Here is a 22,184-nt window from a genome sequence, read left to right as displayed (position 1 = left end):
TAAAACATTTGAAATACTTTGGAAATGTTGCTTTTATTTCAAAATTTAGAAGACGAAATTTGTGTGTGTTGTTTTCTTTTAAATATGTCTATCAATTTGTATGAAAGATCTTAACTGTAAAATGATTATGGACTTCTAACATATTCAAGTTTTTCAAGAAAATAGCTTAAATAAAGTAATCTTTGTAACATACATGCATACTTCTTCATTTATAACTTCATACTCCAATGTCATCTTTATCAAATTTCAAACATATATGACAGTGAATGTAATTTTTCATAATTGATGAAAAATAGAAAACAATACAAAGTTTCATGTCTCATAACTCAAAAACAACGAAAAAAAGGATAACAAGGAAGTTATTTGGCGATGACAAGGAGTAAAGTGAGATAGAAGACTTGGGAATGAGGTACTCCTAATAAAGATTTAAATAGATACAGAAAAAAAAAAAAAACAACTAAGGAAGGGTTGGGGACTTTAATATGTATTCATTCAACAGTCTTCCTGTAAATCTGTACAGTAACACTATTTATAAACTGCCAAAAATTGTAACCAACTTGTCTTCCAATAAATGAATGGATAGTAGGCAATGGATAAATAAGCTGTGGACCATCAGCAAAATTGAAAATTACTCATAATAAAAAATAAATGAGCTACCTACCATGGAAATACATAGCAGAACTTTAAATATAGTTACTAAGGCAATTAAGGCAGTCTGAAATGACTAAATACTTTATAATTCCAACTATATGACATCTGGAAATGACAAATCCATAATGACAATAATAAAGTCAGTAGTTGCCAGGGACTAGAGGAAGGGTGGCACATTCAGAACATTCAGGGCAGGGAAACTGTTATATTTCTTATCATAATGGTGGATATAGGACATTAAAAGTTGCTCTTAAGAAGCATGTAAACTAGGATTACACGCACACAAAAGCAAGCAAACAACAAATCTACAATGATCCAAAGATTGAACAGACTCTACAAATGCTAAGACTTATATAGAAAAAAATACTAAGGATATAAAACACTTTTGATCAGATCACAGTTACATATTGTTGCTCTTATCTGAGTAGGTAGGTACCTCACATACACATGCATCATAATTTGAAGAATGGGTGTTGATAAGAATAGAAGAAAATCTAGAAGTGAACACACTTTTTAGCTCTGAAAATCAGATGTCTGTAAGAGACAGTGATTAAGACACATTTAGCAACATTCTCTGATAACAGCCCCAAGTAAGTAAGATCTATAGAGTTAGTAAAGATGGATGAAGAGCCCACCACCATTGGATCTTAAGGTTGTTTTGTTTGCTTGTCTCTGTGTTAGTTTTTGTTATTCTTCAATTGATTCTTTTAAAAAATTCTGCATGATAGCAGTGTTTGTGATGACATACAGGATTATACTATTTGTGGAAAAGTGGCTATTGATGATTCTTACCAAGAAAATGATTCATTTTCTTATATTAACAATTGGTATAAATATGTGATGAAATAAAGCATAATGCAGAAAGAAGAGAGAACTAGTGAGTTCTTATTTTAATTGTTTTCCTTACTAAAAATTAATATGCAAACAAATATCTTTAAATTAAAAAGAATGAAATAAATATTACTGAAAGGAAATTAAATATTAACAAGAGAAAATAGTTAGTACCCTTAAAAATCCTAATTTTTTCAGTGATCTTTTTAATTTTAATTTTTCTTACATTAATTTTTTCCAGAGACATTCTACCCAGATATCACATATGAATGAAAATGCATATAGTTATTTTTACACAAATGGTAATATACTAACTGTATGCAATTGAGGCTTTTGAATTAACACTGAGTATTAGCTATAATCTACAAAAGAACATTTAGAGTTGTCTCTTATTTTTTCATGCTGCATACTATGCTGCTGTATGTATGTACCACCATATCTAACACTATGAAATACTACTCATTTATAAAAAGAATGAGGAAGAGATTTATGTGCTGAAATGGAACATTGCAGCTGCATTTCTATGTGATATAAATTTGCTAAAATTTATATACATATATATGTATGTACATAGAAATATCTGTGTGTGTGTGTGTATCTAGGATATTATTTCTTTACAAACTATAGACCACATGGAAAATTATTGGGAAGGAAAGAAAAAAAGTATTAATGCTTATGTATGAGGTGGCAAATAGGATCAGTATTGATTAAGGTCTTTGATTTCTATTTTTTACATTTGTTTGATTTTTGAGTGTTTAAATAAAATTATATATAATTTTATTAAATTAAATATAAAATTACATATAGATACCGCTTTTGAAACTAAAATATTTGGTTACTTACAGAAATGCTAATATATGTTATGTTGTATTAACATATTTCACATTAAAACTGTAAATGTCTAAATGCACTCTGTCCCTGTCAAATGGTATCCAGTCTGTCATAAAAGGCGATATTATTAAATTAAATATAAATTATATATGTTGGTACTGCTTTTGTAACTAAAATATTTAGCTACTTAAAAAACACTAATACTATGTTATGTTTTATTAATATTAACAGAGAGAGAGAGACACGGTTTCCACACATTAAAGACAGTAAATGTCCATGCACTCTGCCCCTGTCAGATGTCATCTGGTATATCATGAGAAGTGATATTATTAATTAATTAATAAGCACACCCTGCCAGAATGTAAGGATTTCATGCAATTAATTAATCATGAAAACAGCTTTGAGAATGATTACTTTAGAAAAGGGAAGAAGAGTAAAAGGGTATACTGTGGTTACCTTAAAATACAAATATGGCTGTAAGGTTTTTAAAACATTGATGTGTTCTACGTTTTATTTCAAAATGCATAATTTATAAAAAGTTTAACTCTACTATGTAGAATAACTTACTTGCAAAGAATTTTAACTTGAATGGAAGGATATGCAAAAATAATCCAAATAAAACACATCCCAAAACAAATTTAATACGGAAAATTTCATGTTCTTTATACCCGCATTGGACAGGAGGTATCATCATGTGAGTTAATATTCTCTTTACTTTCTCAGATTTTCTGATTAATTGCTTGTGATTCAAGTTTGGGCCCATGTATACAGCTAAAATTGAGGAGCAGGTATCTGTGTAATATTTCACTCACAATAACCATTGGATACTACTGTCATGATACCTTTGTAAGGAGGAATGAATGAAAAGGAGATTAGGACTGAACATCCAATAAGATCTCATTCATCTATGTTTTTTTGAATCAACCATGATATTTTCATTTTACATATTATGGAAGGCATGAAAATGATTCAAATATGCCAATTAGACAACAGCAAAATTTCACTCATTTTTTATAATCTGTGTGCCATTTGTTTCCCAGGGATTATAATAACTTGCTGAAGTTATTTAACTTCTTTTCTGAAATATTTGAAATTATATAATTAGATTTTTTACAGATTTTATTCTGTATATTCACTTTTCCCCAACATCCTTGATTCTTCTTGTTTCTTCCTTATTATTTAGATTAGTGTAATTCAGTATAATAGCCAGTCTTTTGAGGTGATAAATGTGTGGCTGTGATGGAGTAATGATAAATATTTCTAGACACACACGTGTATATGTCTACTAGAAGGTAAATCTTGTTTATTAATGTTTTGCTTTTTCTTCTTGTCTTTCCACTTTCCCATGTACATGTATTCATTATTACAAACTATTAATCATATACATTGCAATTTTTTAACATCAGGAAAAGAATCTGCTATGATGCCCAGCAATTATAAACTTCAAAGAATAATTTTTGAATTCCATTTGTGTAGACTTTATTTAGACCACTTTTAATTTCATAGCAAAATTGAGAGGGAGATACAGAGATTTCCCATGTATCCCCTGCTCTCACACATGCATAGCCTCCCCGATTAGCAACATCTCCCACCAGAGTGGTGCACTTGTTACAATCAATGGACCTACATTGACACATCATTACCCCATATTTATACTTTATATTAAGGTTCACTCTTGGGGTTGTACATTCTATGTGTTTGAAAATGTTTATAATGACATTTTTCCACAGTTATTTTATCAACCACTGATCTTTTCAGTGTCTTTTGTTTTTCTCAAAGCAAAACTATATTTGTCATATAGTTGGAATTATAAAGTAGGTAGTCTTTTAAAATTGGCTTATTTCACTTAGTAATAATCATCTAAGTTTCCTCCATGCTTCTTCATGGCTTGCTATCTTTTTCCTTTTTAGTGCTGAATAATGTCGCATCGTTGGGATCTACCACAGTTTATTCATTCACCTACTGAAGGATGTCTTAATTGCTTCGAAGTTTTGACAGTTACAAAACAAGCTTCTGAAAACATCAGTGTTCAGGCTTTGGTGTAGACATACACTTTCAACTTATTTGAGTAAATATTAAGGAGCTCAAATAACAAATTTTAAGGTAAAAGTATATTTATTTTCTTGAGAAGCTGCTAAATTGTCTTCCAAAGTGATTGTATCACTGCATTTCCATCAGCAATGAATGAGATGTACTGTTGCTTCACATCTAGCATTTGGTGGTGTCAGTGTTCTAGATGCTGACCATTTCAACAGGCTTGCAGTGGTACAGTAGCTCATTTCAATTTTCATTTCCCTGGTTCATAGGATTTGAAATATCTTTTCATAGGCTTATTTACTGTTTATATATCTTCTTTAATTAGGTGTGTATTAAGTATTTTGGCCCACTTTCTAATTGAGCTCTTCTTTTTATTATATAGAGTTTAAGATTTATTTGTATATTTCATATAATAGTCTTTTGTCAGATATGTTTTTTGCAAATATTTCCTCCCATTCTGTGATTTGTCTTTTCATTCACTTAATAGTGTCTTTTGCAGAGCATAAATTTTTAATTTTATAGAAGTCCAGCTTATCATGAGGTCAGGAGTTTGAGACCATCCTGGCTAACATGGCGAAACCCCATCTCCACTAAAAATACAAAAAGTGAGCAAAGCATGGTGACACACACCTGTAATTCCAGCTACTCAGGAGGCTGAGGCAGGAGAATCACTTGAACCCAGGAGGTGGAGGTTGCAGTGAGCCGAGATCAGGCCACTGCACTCCAGCCCGGACAACAGAGCAAGACTCCGTCTCAAAAAACAAACAAACAAACAAAAACAAAAAACAAACAAACAAAAACACCTTTCTTTCATGGATTGTGCTTTTGGTGTTGAATCCAAAAATTCACTACCAAAACCAAGGTCATCTAGATTATCTGCCATGTTTTCTTCTAGTAGTTTTATAATTTTTTGATTTACATATAGGTCGACAATACATTTTGAGTTAATTTTTATGAAGTGCATAATGTCTGTGACTAGATATATATTTTTTCTTATGGATTACAGTTGTTCCAGTACCATTTGTTGAAAATATCATCTTTTCACCATAGTACTGCCTTAACTATGTGTGACATGTCAGTTCACTTGAGTATATTTATGTGGGTCTATTTCTGGGGTTTTTGTTCAGTTCCATTAATTTATTTGTTTATTCTTTGGTCAACACCACATTGTCTTGTTTACTGTAGCTTATAGTAAGTGTTGAAGTTAGATAGTGTCAGTCCTACAAATTTATACTTTCAATATTACTTTGGTTATTGTGGGTCTTTTGCCTCTCTATGCAATAAACTTTAGAATCAATTTGTCAATATTCACATAGTAACTTGTGATTTTTTGGGGATTACATTTACTCTACATATCAAGTTGGGAAGAGCTGACATCTTGTCCATATTGAGTCTTTCTATCCATGAACGTGAAATAACTCTCCATTTATTTTATTCTTTTATTTTCTATCATCAGTTACATAGTTTTCTTTATATAGATCTTGTACATATTTTATTAGATATATGCCTGAGTATTTAATTTTGTGGGGTGCTAATGAAAAGAATAATTTTGTTTTTAACTTCAAATTTCACTTGCTTATTGCTGGTATATTTTTGATTTTTGCATATTAATTGATTTTTGCATATTAATCTTTTATCCTGCAACCTTGCTATTATCATTGATTATACCCAGGTGTTTTTTCGGACTTTTTTCATAGACTATCATGGCATCTGCAGACAAAGAGAGTTTTATTTCTTCCTTCCCAATGAATATGCCTTTTATTTCCTTTCCTTGTCTTATTGCTTTAGCTAGTTCTTCCAGTACAATGTTGAAAAGAATTAGTGAGAGAGGATATTCTTGAGTTATTCCTAATCTTAGTGGGGACAGCTTCTAGTTACTCACTAAGATGTAAAGAATGATGTAAGTTGTAGCTTTTTAGATATCCTTTATTAAGTTAAGGAAGGTCCACCCCTTGTTCTTATTGAAAACCTTTATTATGAATGGGTATCAAATTTTGTGAAATAATTTTATGCATATATTAATATGATTTTATGATTATTTTTCTTTATTATCTTGATGTGTTGGATTTACATTGATTTTTTAATGTTGAATCAGACTTGCATACCTGGGATAAATCCCACATGGGTGTGATATATAGTTTATTTATAAATTGTTGGATTTGACTTGCTAATGTTTTGTAAATGGTGTTTTCATTTATGTTTAGAAATATATTGGCCTGTAGTTTTCTTGTCATCTCTCTGTCTGTTTTTAGCATTTCAGTAATGCTGGCTTCACAGAATGAGAAAGTAATCTCTCTATTTCTACCTTTTGAAATAGAATGTAGATAATTGATATAATTTAATGCTTAAACGTTTGGTAGAATTCACCACTGAACCTGTCCGAACTTGGTGCTTTCTGTCTGGGGAGACTACTAATTATTAATTCAATTTGTCTTATGGATATAAAGGTCTGTTCAGATTATTTCTGCCTTTGTGACATTTAGCTGATTGTGTCTTTCAATGAATTTCTCTATTTCACTTTGGGTATCAAATTATTGGCATAAAGTTGCTCATGGCATTACTTTATTATCCTTTGAATGACAATGCTGTCTATCGTAATTATTCCTTCTTTATTTCTGATATTATTGTGTTTTTCTCTCTCTCTATCTCTGTCTTCTTTTATTTTTCCAAATTAGCTTAGGTATAGACTTAGCAATTTTGTTAATCTTTTAAAAGAACCAGCTTTCAGTTTTAATTTTCTCTATTGATTTTGCTTTGAAATTTATTAACTTCTTCTGCAATGTTTATTATTTGTTTTCTTCTGCTTACTTTGAACTTAATCTGCTCTTCTTTTCCCAGTGTCCTGAGGTAGAAATCTAGATAATTCACTTTAAGTCTTCCTTATATTCTAATATATGTATTCAAGGAAATTGCCCTCTAAACATTGCTTTCACTTCATCCCCAAAATTTTGATTTGCTGTGTTTTCATTTTCATTTAGTTTAGAATATTTAAAAATTTCTTTTGAGATAGTTTTCTTGGACCTATGTGTTACTTAAATGTACATGGTTTAATCTTCAAGCATTTGGAGTATTTTCTGGCTTGCTTTTATTGATTTGTAGTATAATTCCATTGTGGTATCAGAGCAGACATTGTATGATTCCTATTTATAAAATGCTTTAAAGTGTGTCATGTGACCTAGGGTGTGATCTACCTTGGTGCATATCCTAGGCAAGCTTGAGAAGTGTATGTATTCTGCTGTTACTAGATGAAGTAGTCCACTGATGACATATATAGTTCATTGATGTTTGATTAAGCAATGTCCTTACTGATTTTATTTTTTTCTCCTTTTTTTCTTAAAATTGTCCCATTTTTTCGTACTTTTTTCTTCTTATCTTTGTATTCCACCCCCCCAGCCTTTTTTTCTTTGAGATGGAGTTTCGCTCTTATTGCCCAGGCTGGAGTGCAATGGTGCAATCTCAGTTCACAGCAACCTCTGCCTCCTGGATTCATGTATTCAATGTTAAAGTCTCCAGCTATAAAAGTGGATACCTGTATTTCTCATTAAGTTGTATTAATTTCTGCCTCTCATACTTTTATGCTTCGTTGTTAAACATATACATGTTAAAGATCGCTATATTTTCCTTAAGAAATGACCCCATTATGATTAGGTAATACCCGTTTAGAAACCTGATAACTTTCCTTGCTGTGAAGTCGACTGTATCTGGAATCAATATTTCCACTCCTGCTTTCATTTGATTTGTGTTAGCATAGTATGTCTTTTTCTATCTATTTATCTTTAATTTGCTTGTGTCATTATACTTATTGTGTGTTTCTTTTGTGCATGTGAACAATAACCGGTTGGGTCTTGTTTTGTTTTATTTTTTTTAATCTACTCTGACAGTCTCTGCCTTGCAATTGATCTATTTAGATAATTATAATTTTAAGGTAATTATTGATACAATGGATTCATATCTAGTATATTTGTAACTATTTGTTGCCCTTATTCTTTATTTCAGTTTTTGTCTTTCACTGTTTTTCTGTCTTTGGCGATTTCAATTGAGCATTTTATGTGATTTAATTTTCTTTCCTTAGCATATCAGTTATACTTTTTTTAACTTGTTTATTTGTTGTTCAAGAATTTTCAATATACATTTACAATGAACTGAATGAAGTCAATTTTCAAGTAACACTGTACTGCTTCATGGGTAGCAGGAGTTCCTCATGGTAAGTTATTTTTCCTCATGGTAAGTTATTTCTAAGTCTTTCCTCTCATCCCTTATATCATTGTTATCATTCATTTATCCTATATACAGTATATATACATAATATAATAAAATACATTGTTTCCATTATTTTCAATAATCTTATGAATAGGAATAAGAAAAGTAAACGTTTTTAATTTACCTTCACTTAGTCTTTCTCTGATACACTTCCTTTCTTTAAACATATATTAGGGAAAGGACAGCCTCTTCAATAAACTGTGCTGGGCAAACTTGATAGATATCCATATGCAAAAGCATGAAACCAGACCCCTATCTCTCACCATATACAAAGATCAAATCAAAATTGATTAAAGACTCAAGCCTAAGATCTGAACCCGTGAAACTACTAGCGGAAAAAGTTGGGGAAATTTTTCAGGACATTGGTCTGGGCAAATATTTATTGGGTAAGACCTAAAGAGCACAGGCAACCAAAACAAAAAATGGACAGATGGGATCACATCAAGCTTAAAAGGTTTTGAACAGCAATGGAAACAATCAGTAAAGTGAAGAGACAACTTACAGAATAGAAGAAAATATTTGCAAACTATTCAATTAACAAGGAATTAATAACCAGGATATATTAAGGAAGTCAATTCAATAGCAAAACAACAACAAGAAATAACAACAACAGCAAAACATAAAACAAACAAGTCCAATTGAAAAATGATCAAATGATTTGGAAATCTGAGTTTCTAGTTTAAAGTATTTTTCTACTCTGAAGAACTTGTTCAGGGCCAGGCACAGTGGCTCACACCTGAAATCCCAGCACTTTGGGAGACCGAGGTGGGTGGAGGTCAGGAGTTTGAGACCAGTCTGGCCAACGTGACGAAACCCAGCCTCTACTAAAAATACAAAAATTAGCCGGGCATGGTATCGCATGCCTGCAATCCCAGCTCCTCAGGAGTCTGAGGCGGGAGAATTGCTTGAATCTCGGAAGGGAAAGGTGGCAGTGAGCCGAGATCACACCACTGCATTCCAGACCAGGCAACAGAGTAAAATTCTGTCTCAAAAAAAAAAAAAAAAAAGAACTTGTTCAAACATTTCTTGCAAGTCATATCCATTGGCAAAAAATGCCCTCTACTTTTGTTTGTCTGAGAAAGGATATTCTTTATGCTGCACACGTGAAGGATAATTTCACATTTCACAGAGTCAGAATTCTAAACTACTGGGGTTTTCTCTCTCAACACTAAAAATATTTCACTCTCTTCTTGTTTGTATGACTTCTGCAGAAAAATCAGATGTAAAACTTATTTTTCTTCCATCAGTAAGGGTGTTTTTACCTCTGGCTCTGTTGCTCCTTTCAGTATTCTATATAGATAAGGAATATATATAAATATATTATTCATTCATATATAGTCGCATTATATATAGTATCCATATATATTCATATTCATAAATATAGTATTCATTCATATATTCATATTCATCTATAAATGTAGTATTCATTCATATATATTCATATTCATATATAAATATAGTATTCATTCATATATATTCATATTCATATATAAATATTCATATATATTCTTATTCATATATAGATATTAACATATAAAATATATAAATACACTTTTCATTTGTATATGTGAATATGAATAATATAGTTATATCTATACTTATATATGGATATATACACGTTAATTTTCTGCAGTTTGAATATGATGTATATATGTGGGCTTTTTCTGTACATGTTTGAATTTACACATTTGAATTTCCTGGATCTATGATATGGTGCCTGACATTAATTTAGTGAAATTTTGTCATTATTGCTTCAAATATTTCTTCTGTTTATTTCTCCCTGTCTTCGTTTTTTAATATTACCAATATGCATATATTATAGCTTCTGTATTTACTCCATGGTTCTTGGATATTATGTTCTGGTTCTTTTGTTTGTTTATTTGTTTGTTTGAGTCTTTTTTTTTCTTATATCCTTTTTGCCTTTCCATTTTGGCACTTTCTGCTGAGATATCTTCAAGCTCAGAGATTCTTTCTTCAGTTCTTTCTATTCTAATAAGTCTATCAAAGACATTCCTCTTTTCTAGAATCTTCATCTCTGTGCTTGCAAACATTGCACATCTGTTATTGCTTATTGTCTACCTTGTCTGTTAGAGTTCTTAGCATGTTAATCATCGATATTTTAAATTCCTAGTCTGATAATTCCAACATCGCTATCATATCTAAATCTGGTCTAATGCTGCCTGTCCCTTCAAACTGTGTTTTTTGCTGTTTAGTACTCCTTGTAATTTTTTTCCTGACGGCTGGACATAACTGAGTAGGCGTAAATGTTATCAATAGTCCCTTAGTAATATGGAGGTAATGTGTGGGGCAGAAGAAGAGTCTATCATCCCACGATTAGGTCTCAGTCCTTTAGTGAGTCCGTGATTCTGGCTGTAAACTTCACAAGCATTTCTCAGATCCTCCCACAACCTTGGTGGGACAAAATGACCAGAGTGGGCTGGAGCTGGGGATCTCCAGGGGGAAACCTAGAGCTGGGTGCTGTTGGTTATTTCCATTGTCCAGGTCAGTTAGGCTCTGTTAAAAACTCCACGTTAGGCTCTAGTTAAACAGTTTCTCCTGAGAGTAGACTTTGTTAAGAACAGAATGCTCTGCTATATTTTAATGCGTTACTTTCCCCTTCCTTTTCCAGAAACACAAGGAGCTATTTCTCCAATATTCATTGTAGGAACTTGGTTAAGCTCATGAAGGTAAAATCTTCAGAAGCACAGGACCTCCTATGACTAAGTTGTCCTGGAGTTTTCAACTCACAGACTTGTCCACATCGAGCCTCAACCAATTCATCAATAACATTTTACATTTTTTTCCTATTCCAGAACTGGTTCTCATAGACGTTTCTGCTGATAGGTTTCTGCTCTGATAAGTTGTGATCTTCTGTATCTGCCTCTCTGTCTGTTAAATTTTCAGGACGGCAGTTTGCAGTAACACCACATTTTTCTTATGAATCTAAGAAGAATTGTTGATTTCAGTTTGTTTAGCTTTCAGTTTGTTAGGAGAGAGTGGCAACTTTTAATCTCCTCGCATGCTGGGCTGAAAACCGGGAGTATTGTTTTGTTTTGTTTTGTTTTTCAGTGTTATTCAGAAAATACAATTGATATTTCATATATATTTCTTCAGTTTTTGTATCAAATCCTACTTTTTCTTATAACAAAGCCTTTTATGCAATCCATTCCCTCTGCCTGAAGAACCGTTTTCCACACACCCCACCACATACACATTTCAGCTAGTTAATTCCTACTCTTCCTTATGTTTTAGTTCTTTCACAAGTTGCTTAGATAAATATGAGTAGGTAAATTACTTATTTTTACATAACATTTATAAAAAATTATTTATTGATCATTTGATTTTTTAAAATTAAAATGTGTTTCCTGCCAGAATGAAAGTTTCCTGACAGAAAGGAATGAGTCTCCTTTTTCACAAGTTGTAGTCACAGAAGTTAGAATTGTCTCTTGTTATATAGATGTCCAATAAATATTTTTAATATTAATGCTTAGTAAATTATGCTTGAGTAAATAACAGTAAAAATATAATTTGTTAAAAATGTATTGTTAGTCATTCTGATAAGAAAACTTTGAGAATGCAAGATATGTAGTAATTTAAATTAATAAGAACCAAATTAAAATTAAAATAGAACTTTACATGAATACTACCCTCTAGGACATTGATCTTAATTTATTTTTTCTCTGCTGTGAGATGCTCTTAAAACAAAAATGCTCTAGGTGTAATTAATGTGGTTTTAGTAAATTGTCATAGTCATAAGTTTTGAAAATATGAAAGAGCTAGTCTCAGAATGTTTGGGATCATGTTTAGAAGCTAGTATAAATCCGAACAGTCAAATCAATTATATCCTACTTCTCATTAAGATTTTATATCTTTTTCCAACTTGAACACTACATTTTTTAAGAGTTGAAAGCTGTTTTCCCAAGGCAGAAGAAATTTATATAAAAATTGTGTGATCAATAATATGTGTGGAATTAACCACATATTTTCATTTACTCAATTCCTTAAGGTTAATTAAACTCAGCAGGATTTAAAAACAGAGGTGTTGGTGGACAAATTAACAAATAGTAGGGTTATATAAAAATAAACAGCACAACTGCATACATCTGGCTGTTTGCACAGTCAAACAAAGGCATGAAGGTACATTTTGATTTCTCTCTTTCCCTAATCCAAATATGACATCAATCAGGTAGTTGACACTACCTCAACTATGTCTGTAATATACCCACTCTTATGTAACTGTAATACCACCGCCTTGGGCCAAAAACAAAACAAAACAAAACAAACAAACAAAAACAACATTTTTCATCTGGATTACTTCAAGCTCCTCTTACCTGGTCTCCCTGATTTTAAATCATTCCCCTAAATCTACCAGGCCCAATAACACATTCCTCATACAATAGCAAAAGTCATATTCTTAAAACTCTTCTAGTAGTTTTCTATTTCAAATAAAATTCAGACCCTTTTCTTTGACGCAAGAAGATGGAATAATAATTTGGCCCCTAGATAATTTCCCAATCTGATATTTATACCAGTTTCTCTTTCTTTGACTCTCACCACTAAGCTTCATTTGTCCTTGAACATAGCAAGCTTATTCCCATGTTAGAATCTTTACATTAATTGTTTTACATCTGCCTAGAATGTTCTGTCCCTTGATTATTATATTACCGACTCCTTATTACCCAACCTTAGGCTTAATGTCACCTCCCTGAGAGGTGTTCATGACACAGTATCAAATAACAACTTAACATCCTGCCTTTCATTTGTTTACTGCTTATCACTACTGGACATTTCGTTTTTAGTTAACATTTATGAACTTCCATCTTCCACAACAACTTGAAATCCATGTGAACAAAATTATTGTTTGCTTTGCTTACTAATTTGTTCTCAAGTTCTATAAAAGTGCTTATAACCTGGCATTTATTCCATAAATATTTGCTCAGTGGATGAGCAAAAGAGAAGACTTACAAAATTTAATTTATATCTCTATCTCTACCTTTATATATAATAACATATATATAGTATATGTAATGATGTTACTGTATGTAATATTTATTCAATGTGTTTTATCATGTGCCTCTATTTAAATAAAACTAAAACTAACTTTTGTGATCTGTTCATTTAGGAAGATAATGTAAAAATACAGACAATTATTGGTAAGCATAAAAGGTACTGATGAAGAAAGCAAAAGATATTGGAAATGAATTGATTCCTCTGTATTTACCATGTCTCTTATTTGTATCTTGTTTAGTGTGCAGTAGAGGCTAATTTATGTTAGTTCCTTAGTTTATTCCGTCTCTAATAAATATGCAGTTTGCATTTTGTTTGAGAACAATTGAATCTAATTTTTGAACTGAAATATACTAATTACCATCTCATGAAGTAAAAATATCCCTTACAGAATATATATAACAAATGGTCACAAACAATTTAGTAAAATTGAAATAGGCTTGGTGATGTAAAAAAAAAAAAAATGTAGCTATGAAGAATTGATTCTCCTGTATTTCTAACCCTGATGCATAATTATTATTCTATGTCAGGTATTATAAGGGTAATTTTACATATATTGCATGTATTTTACATATATTGAATATATATACAGAATATATATAACAGAATATATATAACAAATATATATGTAACAATACAGAATGTATATAACAAATGGTCATAGACAAACAATTTAGTAAAATTGAAACAGGCTTGGTGATGTAAAAAAAAAAATGTAGCTATGAAGAATTGATTCTCCTGTATTTCTAACCCTGATGCATAATTATTATTAAATGCCAGGCATTGTAAGGGTAATTTTACATATATTGCATTTGCTTATGTCACACAACATGTGGAGCAGAAATGCAAATGAGAATTTATGGGTAAAGAAACTAACGTTCACAGAAGTCAGAATGACTTGTCTAAGGGTACTGGGATTCAAGCTCGTCTATTTTTCCACTGGTTCTTGGAGTCTTTTCACAGCTACTTAAAAATAGGCTGAAAATGGTACTCCCTTACAATGTGATAGTTTTATTTTATTTTATTTTTATTTTTTCTTGAGATGGAGTCTCACTGTATAGCCCAGGCTGGAGTGCAGTGGCGCCATCTTGTTTCACTGCAGTGCTGACTGGCAGGTTCAAGCGATTCTCCCGTCTCAGTCTCTAGCAGCTGGAATTACAGGCATGCGCTATCACATCATGCTAATTTTTGTAGTTTTAGTAAAGACAGGGTTTAGCTACGTAAGCCAGGCTGGTCTTGAACTCCTGACCTCAGGTGATCCACCCACCTCGGCCTCCCAAAGTGCTGGGATTACAAGCGTGAGCCACCGCGCCTGGCCGTGTTAAAGTTTTAAGTCAGTACTTAGTGAGGGAAAACTGATCAGACTCGAGTTAGGTTTTAAAAACAATATGTCACAAGAACACAGAGCTTTCTAACCCTCTAGTTCCTTGCAGACTATCTACAGAATAGAAGGAAGAAACTAGTGTCTTCTTATATGTGACAGAAAAAGACCATTTTGTGCAATGTTAATGTTAATATGAACAAATGCCAGTGACCAAGGAGCTTATACTTTGTTCAGAATGGCTTATTTAAAACAACGCTAAGAAATTAATCCAAAAATATGTAATAAAGGATATAAGAATATGACAAATGGAATGAAACAGGAGTACACAGATGAAACAGGGTTTTAGCCAAGTTAATGAAATAGAAAATCTTTATTGAGCTAGAAGCATTTGAAATGGAATTGAAGTGGAACTGGAAATATACTTATTCCATTGACAGACATGGGGACAGCAGAAACAGAAAATAATTTGGGAGTCATCATTCTAAGTTAGATTTCAGTCATTTTGAATTACTACCATTTTGTTTAGAAATAGACACACACAGGCATCCTGATGCCCAGGAGAATGATAAGGACCAGACATAGATATTTATTTGGTATTCATACATGTAGAGGTGATCTTTGGAGTTATGGGATAAATTATACATAAAGAAAGAGAGCTGAGGAGGAAACACAGAGAATTAAGATGATATAGAGTCTTGGAAGGGCATGGTAGAATGTCATTAAGGGAACATATAAACAATATCACATTATCCAAGATGGTTTGAGAATCTGAAAACTAAAATAAGACATGAGATTTGATCAACATAAAATCTCTCAACTGAAAAGAGCAGCTTTAGTGAAGCATAAGCCAAAAATAGAAGAGATTGAGCAATGAGGGAGGAAGTTGAAAGTGGAAAAAAAAATACAGATGGTTGACTGTTCTAGATTTTCTCAATAGAAAGAGCCAGATTTGAAAAAAGAGAAAAAATACCAGTATACAAAATAAAATATGACATTACAGGAACATTTAAAAGTGAAGTTTCTTGAATTTTAGGTACATAGAAGTTCAGGAGAATTTTAGTATTTAAAAAATAGATTAAAAGCCTTTGTTTTTTAATTTTGAAAAATAAATCTCAGTTGGCATATGGGGTTTCATTATAAGAAAAGTAATGATTACGTCTGCCTTAGAATTGAAAAAAAAACTTTTATAATTAGATTATTAAAATATTTGCCAAACTAATAATTATTCGCCAAACTAATTTTTAGTTTATATTTTAAATAAAATATATTACTTGCCAAACTAATTTTTATATCATTGGTCTCCCCATTTGTTAGCACTGATGTTATGAAATGCTTGTGCAAGGTTTTGTTCTTATTTCTCAGAGATTGTAAACCTTACTCTCCTTTTCTGAGTAATCCAAACTTTTCTGTAAGAAGTCAGACACTAAAGAGTACAAACTGTAGATGTGGTTCTTTGGGAAGTAATTGCAAGGGTAGGATGCCTTTTGTTCCTTTTGTTTTCTAAAATTGTGTTTTGGTCATTTCTACATCCATTCTATACGTGGACACACAGTATGCTTCTGGCTCCCGCAAACTCCTGAGATCTTATCAACTGTAGAGTTATTTACTGAACAGTTCATAATTGGAGTGAAATAATTGTAGATTTGTAAAGAAAGTTTAAAATCGCATGGCCCATGGTTTCATTTTTATAGGCAAGGAAAAAGAAACTCTAAAATTGATGTCTTCTTCAGTTATAAATGATAAAATGTAATAAGAGGATTTCAAACACCTAAACCCATCAGTTAATTCTAGCTAAGTCTGGTCATTGTGTAGTACTTTACATGAGTTTAAGTTGCCATTGTTTATAGTGTCTTATCAGTATTCTTTACTGTTCATGGTCATACCCAGGGTGAGTGTCCATAATACCTTGCATTTGAATTATAGTATTACAGGTAGTAAATTAAATTTTCCACTGAATTAATTCTATCAAAATTACTTTATTCAATGAAATGAGAATTGGGAAAAGTCAGCAATTTTTGAAACTTAAAAAGTAAATTAGAGAAAGTATCTTAAGTTACAAAAGCAATTTGCTTTGTTTCTAGCAAAAATAAAAATAATTCTGTTTAAAATTTAGAGAATATCTTGATGATTTCACTATGTTTCATGGGTATACGTATTTTAAGACGAGTGGTCATAGATAGAAATATTTTTTAAAATTTTATTGTTTAGTTATAATGCATTCTAATGAATAACTCTTTACTGAAGTAAGGGAATTGGTCCTAAGGTTACTGCACTCATTTTCTGCATAAGTCAAGTGGTGTCATGACCCTGATAAATAGCCCTCTTTGGATTTGTGCAGAACACCATCTGCTTAAACATATACAGCAACCTAAAATGACTGTGAAAGAATGAGGTACTTTTGAAATTTCACTTCATAAGTAAATCTAGATTCTTTAAAAAGCTCACACAAGTTATTACTGATTTGTTGCTTAAAATAGTTTATCTTGCAAAGATATTAATTCTCTTTCAATGAATCTACAAAATTAATGCAATCCCAGTAAAAATTGTAGCATTTTTAACATTTGGAATTGCAAGTCAGTTTAAATGGATACGTGAATCAAGACTAGCAAAACAATCTTGAAGAACAACAAACTTGGAGAACTCATTCTATCAGTTAGAAAACAACTATGGCAAAGATTTAGAGATTAATAAAGCCTGGTGTTGGTGAAAGGATAGAGAAGGTGAAAAATGGAACAGAATAAGAAGAACAGAAACAGGCCTATTTGAATTCTGCCATTTGAGATGTCACAACCGTGGCACTGCTATTAGTGAGAAAAGAATGACATTTTCAATTACTGGTGCTATTTTCTAAACATAGTGTAAAAAATACTAACTGAAAAGTGTGTGGAGTCCTAACTCAGGTATATTGTATGTCTAAAGGTAAAATGTGAAATGATAAAGATTTCCTGGAAAATATAGAGGGCCTTAGTGACCTCAGGATAGGCAAATATTTTAAAAATAAGATAAAGAAGAGACAAAATACTAAACTACATTAGGATCAGGCACTTCTGTTCACCAGGGAAAACCTTTTTTTTTGTTTTTTTTTTTGTTTCTTGAGACAAAGTTTTGCTCTTGTTGCCCATCCAGGAATGCAGTGGCTCACTGCAATCTCCCCTTCCCGGGTTCAAGTGATTCTCCTGCCTCAGCCTCCTGAGTAGCTGGGATTATAGGCACCCACCACCATGCCTAGCTAATTTTTGTATTTTTAGTAGAGACGGGGTTTCACCCTGTTGTCCAGGCTGGTCTCGAATTCCTGACCTCAGGTCATCCATCCGCCTTGGCCTCCCCAGAGACAACATTTTGCCAGTTAAAAGAATCCACAAAATAAGAAAAGAAGTTATATGTAAAATTATATTTCATATGTAAATATTTTATTATATATATAATTTTCATTATACCATAAAGGTTTATCTATACTCTTAATAAATTGTATATACATGATTTATATGTATAGCCCAGATTATGTACGTAGAGCATGTTGGATAAAAGAACACACCTACATATCAGTAAGGAAAAGAGAGACAACCTAATAGAAAATGACTAAAATGCTTGAATAAGGACTGTAAAAATAGACGAATAAAGTCATTATAAAATGATAGAGGGGTTAGTGTAAAAATAGACAAATAAGGTCATTATAAAATGATAAAGGGGTTAATTAAGCAAAGGAATATAGCAATTATAAACATGTATGCGCCCAACGTTGGAAAACCCTGATATATAGAGCGAATAGTATTTGACCTAGAGAGAAAGATCCTAACAAAATCGTAGCTGGGAACCTCAAAACCCATCTTTCAGCATTGGACAAGACATCCAGGCAGAAAATCAACAGAGAAACATAACTCATAAAATATACTGTAGACCAAATGGACCTAATAAACATTTAAAGAACATTTCATCCATGTTTTTAAGAATACACTTTCTTCTCCTCAGCACATGAAACATTCTCAAGGATAGATCATATGTTAGGCCACAAAATAATTCTTGAAAAATTCCAAAAAATTGTAATCATATCAAGCATATTTTCTGATAACAGAAAACAATAAACTAAAAGTCAATAACAAGAGGAACTTTGGAAACTATAGAAACTCATGGAAATTAAAAAATATATATGCTCCTGAATGACCATTAAGTCAATGAAATTAAGAAGGAAAATTAAAAATTTCTTGAAACAAATGATAATGGAAACACAACATACCAAAACCTATGGGATTCTGCAAAAGTAGTACTAAGTGGGACATTACAGCAATAAACATCTACACCAAAATAGCAGAAAAACTTTAATTAAACAACCTTACAACGCATCTTAAAGAACTGGAAGAGCCAAAGCAAGCCCAACCCAAAATTTTCTTCTTAGTAGAAGAAAATAAATAACAAAGATTGAGCGGAAATAAATAAAATTTAGACTTAGAAAACCTAAAGATAAAAAAGTGATTTTTTTCACAAGATAAAAAAATGATAAATCTTTAGCCAGACTAAAAGACACATGATTGAAATAAGTAAAATTACAGGTGAGAAAGGAGACATAAGAACTGATATCACAAAAATTCAAAAAATCATGGCTGGTCACAGTGGCTCATGCCTGGGAGGCCCTGGGAGGTCACTTTGGGAGACCAAGGTGGGCAGATCAGTTAAGGTCAGGAATTCGAGACCAACTTGGCCAGTATGGTGAAACCCCCTCTCTACAAAAATACAAAAATTAGCTGGGGATGGTGGTGCGTGCTCTTAGTCCCAGCTACTCAGGAGGCTGAGAGGCAGGAGGATCACCCGAACCCAGGAGGTGAAGGTTGCAGTAAGCCGAGATCACACCACTGCACTCCAGCCAGCCAACAGAGCAAGACTTAATCTCAAACAAGAAAAGTCATTAGGGAATATTAAGAGAAACTATATGCAAAGTGGGAAACTAGATAAATTCCTAGACATGTACAACCTACCAAGGCTGAACTATAAAGAAATCCAAAACCAAAATAAATAATGGGATAGAAGCAGTAATACAAAATCTCCCATTAAAGAAAACTCCAGGACCTGATGGGTTGACTTACAAATTCTACCAAACATCAAAGAGGAACTAATACCAATTCTACTCAAACTCTTCAAAAATATTGAGGAAGTGGGAAAACTCACAAACTCATTCTATAAAGTCAACGTTACCTTAACATCAAAACTAGACAAAGACACAACTCAAAAGGAATGCTACAGGACTACAGGCCAATATCTCTGATGAACATAGAATGCAAAAATCTTCAACAAAGTATGAGCAAACTGAGCGCAACAACACATTGAAAATATCATTCACCTTGATCAAGTAAAATTCATCCCAGGGATTCAAGAATGGTTTAACACATGAAAATAAATAAATGTGATACATCATATCAACAGAATGTAAGCAAAATAAAATGTATAATCCTTTCAATTTATGCTGAAACTGCTTTCGATAAAATGCATCAATTCATGCCAACAACTGTCAAAAAACTGGGTACACAAGTAACATAGACACTTCAAGACAATTAGAGCCATATATGACACATTTACAGCTAGTATCATACTGAACCAGGAAAAATGGAAAGTCTTTCCTCTAAGATCCGGAACAAGACAAGGAAGTCTACTTTCACCACTGGTATTAACATAGTACTGCACGTCCTAGCCAGGGTAATTAAGAAAGATGAAGAAATAAAACGCATCCAAAGTGGAAAGGAAGGAGTCAAATAATCCTTCTTATGATGATAGATCTTATATTTAGAAAATGCTAAAGACTCCACCAAAAAACTATTAGAACAAAGAAATATATTCAGTAATGTTTCAGGATACAAAATCAGCATACAATAATCAGTAACATTTCTACATGTCAACAGGAAACAATTTGAAAAATAGACCAATAAAGTAATCCCATTTATAAAAGCTCAAATAAGTTGAAATACCTATGAATGAACTTAAGCAAAGAAGTAAAAGATCTCTACAATGAAAATGATAAAACATTGATGAAAACTTGAAGGTGACACAAAAATTAAAAGGTATTTTATGTTTGTGGATTAAAAGAATATTGTTAAAATGTCCATACTACTCAAAGAAATCTACAGATTCAATGCAATTCTTATCGAAATACCAATGACATTCTTCACAGAAATAGAAAAAAAAGTCATAAAATGTATATGGAAACACAAAGGACCCAGAAGAGCCACATTACCTAACTTCAAATTATACTACAGAGGTATAATAAACAAAAAAGCATGTTACTGGCATAAAAACAGACACCAAGTGAAACAGAGTAGAGAACCCAGACACAAACCCAGGCATTTACAGTAGAGTTATTTTTAACACAGCTGCCAAGAATATACATTGGAGATAGGGAAGTCTCATCAATAAATGGTACTGGGAAATCTGGACATCCATATGTAGAAGAATGATCGTAGACCCCTATCTCTTGCCATATACAAAGAACAAATAAAAACAGAATAATGACTTAAATCGAAGACCAAATCTATGAAAGTACTAGAAGAAAACATGGGGGAAACACCTCAAATCATTGATCTGGGCACACATTTCTTGAGTAATACCCCTCAAGCACAAACAAAGCAAACACGGACAAATGGGGTCACACCAAGCTGAAAAACTTCTGACACTGAAGGAAACAATTAACAAAGTGAAGAGACAACCCACAGAATAGGAGGATATGTTTATAAAGTACCCATCTGACAAGGAACTAATAACCAGTACATGCGAGCAACTCAAACAACTCAACAGAAAACAAAACAAAACAAATAATCCAATAAAAAATGAGCAAATGATCTGAATAGACATTTCTCTCAAAAGACAACATACAAATAGCCACAAGTATACAAAAAATGCTCAGTATCATCAGAGAAATGCAGATCAAAACTATAATAAGATATCATCTCATCCCAGTTAAAATGAATTTTATCCAAAAGATACGCAATAATGAATCCAGATGAAGATGTGAAGAAACGAAAACCATTATACACTTGTGGATTAGTGGGAATGTAAATTAATACAGTCACTATGGAGGACAGCATGAAAGTTCCTCAAAAAACTAAAAATAGAAACTACCATATGATCCAGTGATTCCTCTGCTTGGTATATGTACAAAAGGGATTGAAGAGACATTTGCATTCCCATGTTTATTGCAGCAATATTCAGAATAGCTAAGATATGAAATTGACCTAAGTGTCCATGAGTGGATGATGAATGG

At 32.2% G+C, this 22,184-nt stretch overlaps 1 protein-coding gene across 1 annotated transcript in view; it reads right to left on the bottom strand.

Moving 5' to 3' along the window:
• NCAM2 (neural cell adhesion molecule 2) overlaps positions 1–22,184 on the bottom strand; it is a 422,844-nt gene that overhangs the window by 4,677 nt on the left and 395,983 nt on the right. Inside the window, exon 18 of the mRNA XM_011988436.1 lies at positions 194–234. Coding sequence (XP_011843826.1) covers positions 194–234 — 41 coding nt within the window. The remainder of the gene's footprint in view (positions 1–193; positions 235–22,184) is intronic.

This window comes from Mandrillus leucophaeus, unplaced genomic scaffold (assembly GCF_000951045.1).
Source record: "Mandrillus leucophaeus isolate KB7577 unplaced genomic scaffold, Mleu.le_1.0 Scaffold33, whole genome shotgun sequence".
NCBI classification, from domain to species: Eukaryota; Metazoa; Chordata; class Mammalia; order Primates; family Cercopithecidae; genus Mandrillus; species Mandrillus leucophaeus.
The sequence above is the reverse complement of the archived record's forward strand: the minus strand, read 5'-3'. Positions and strand labels throughout refer to the sequence as shown.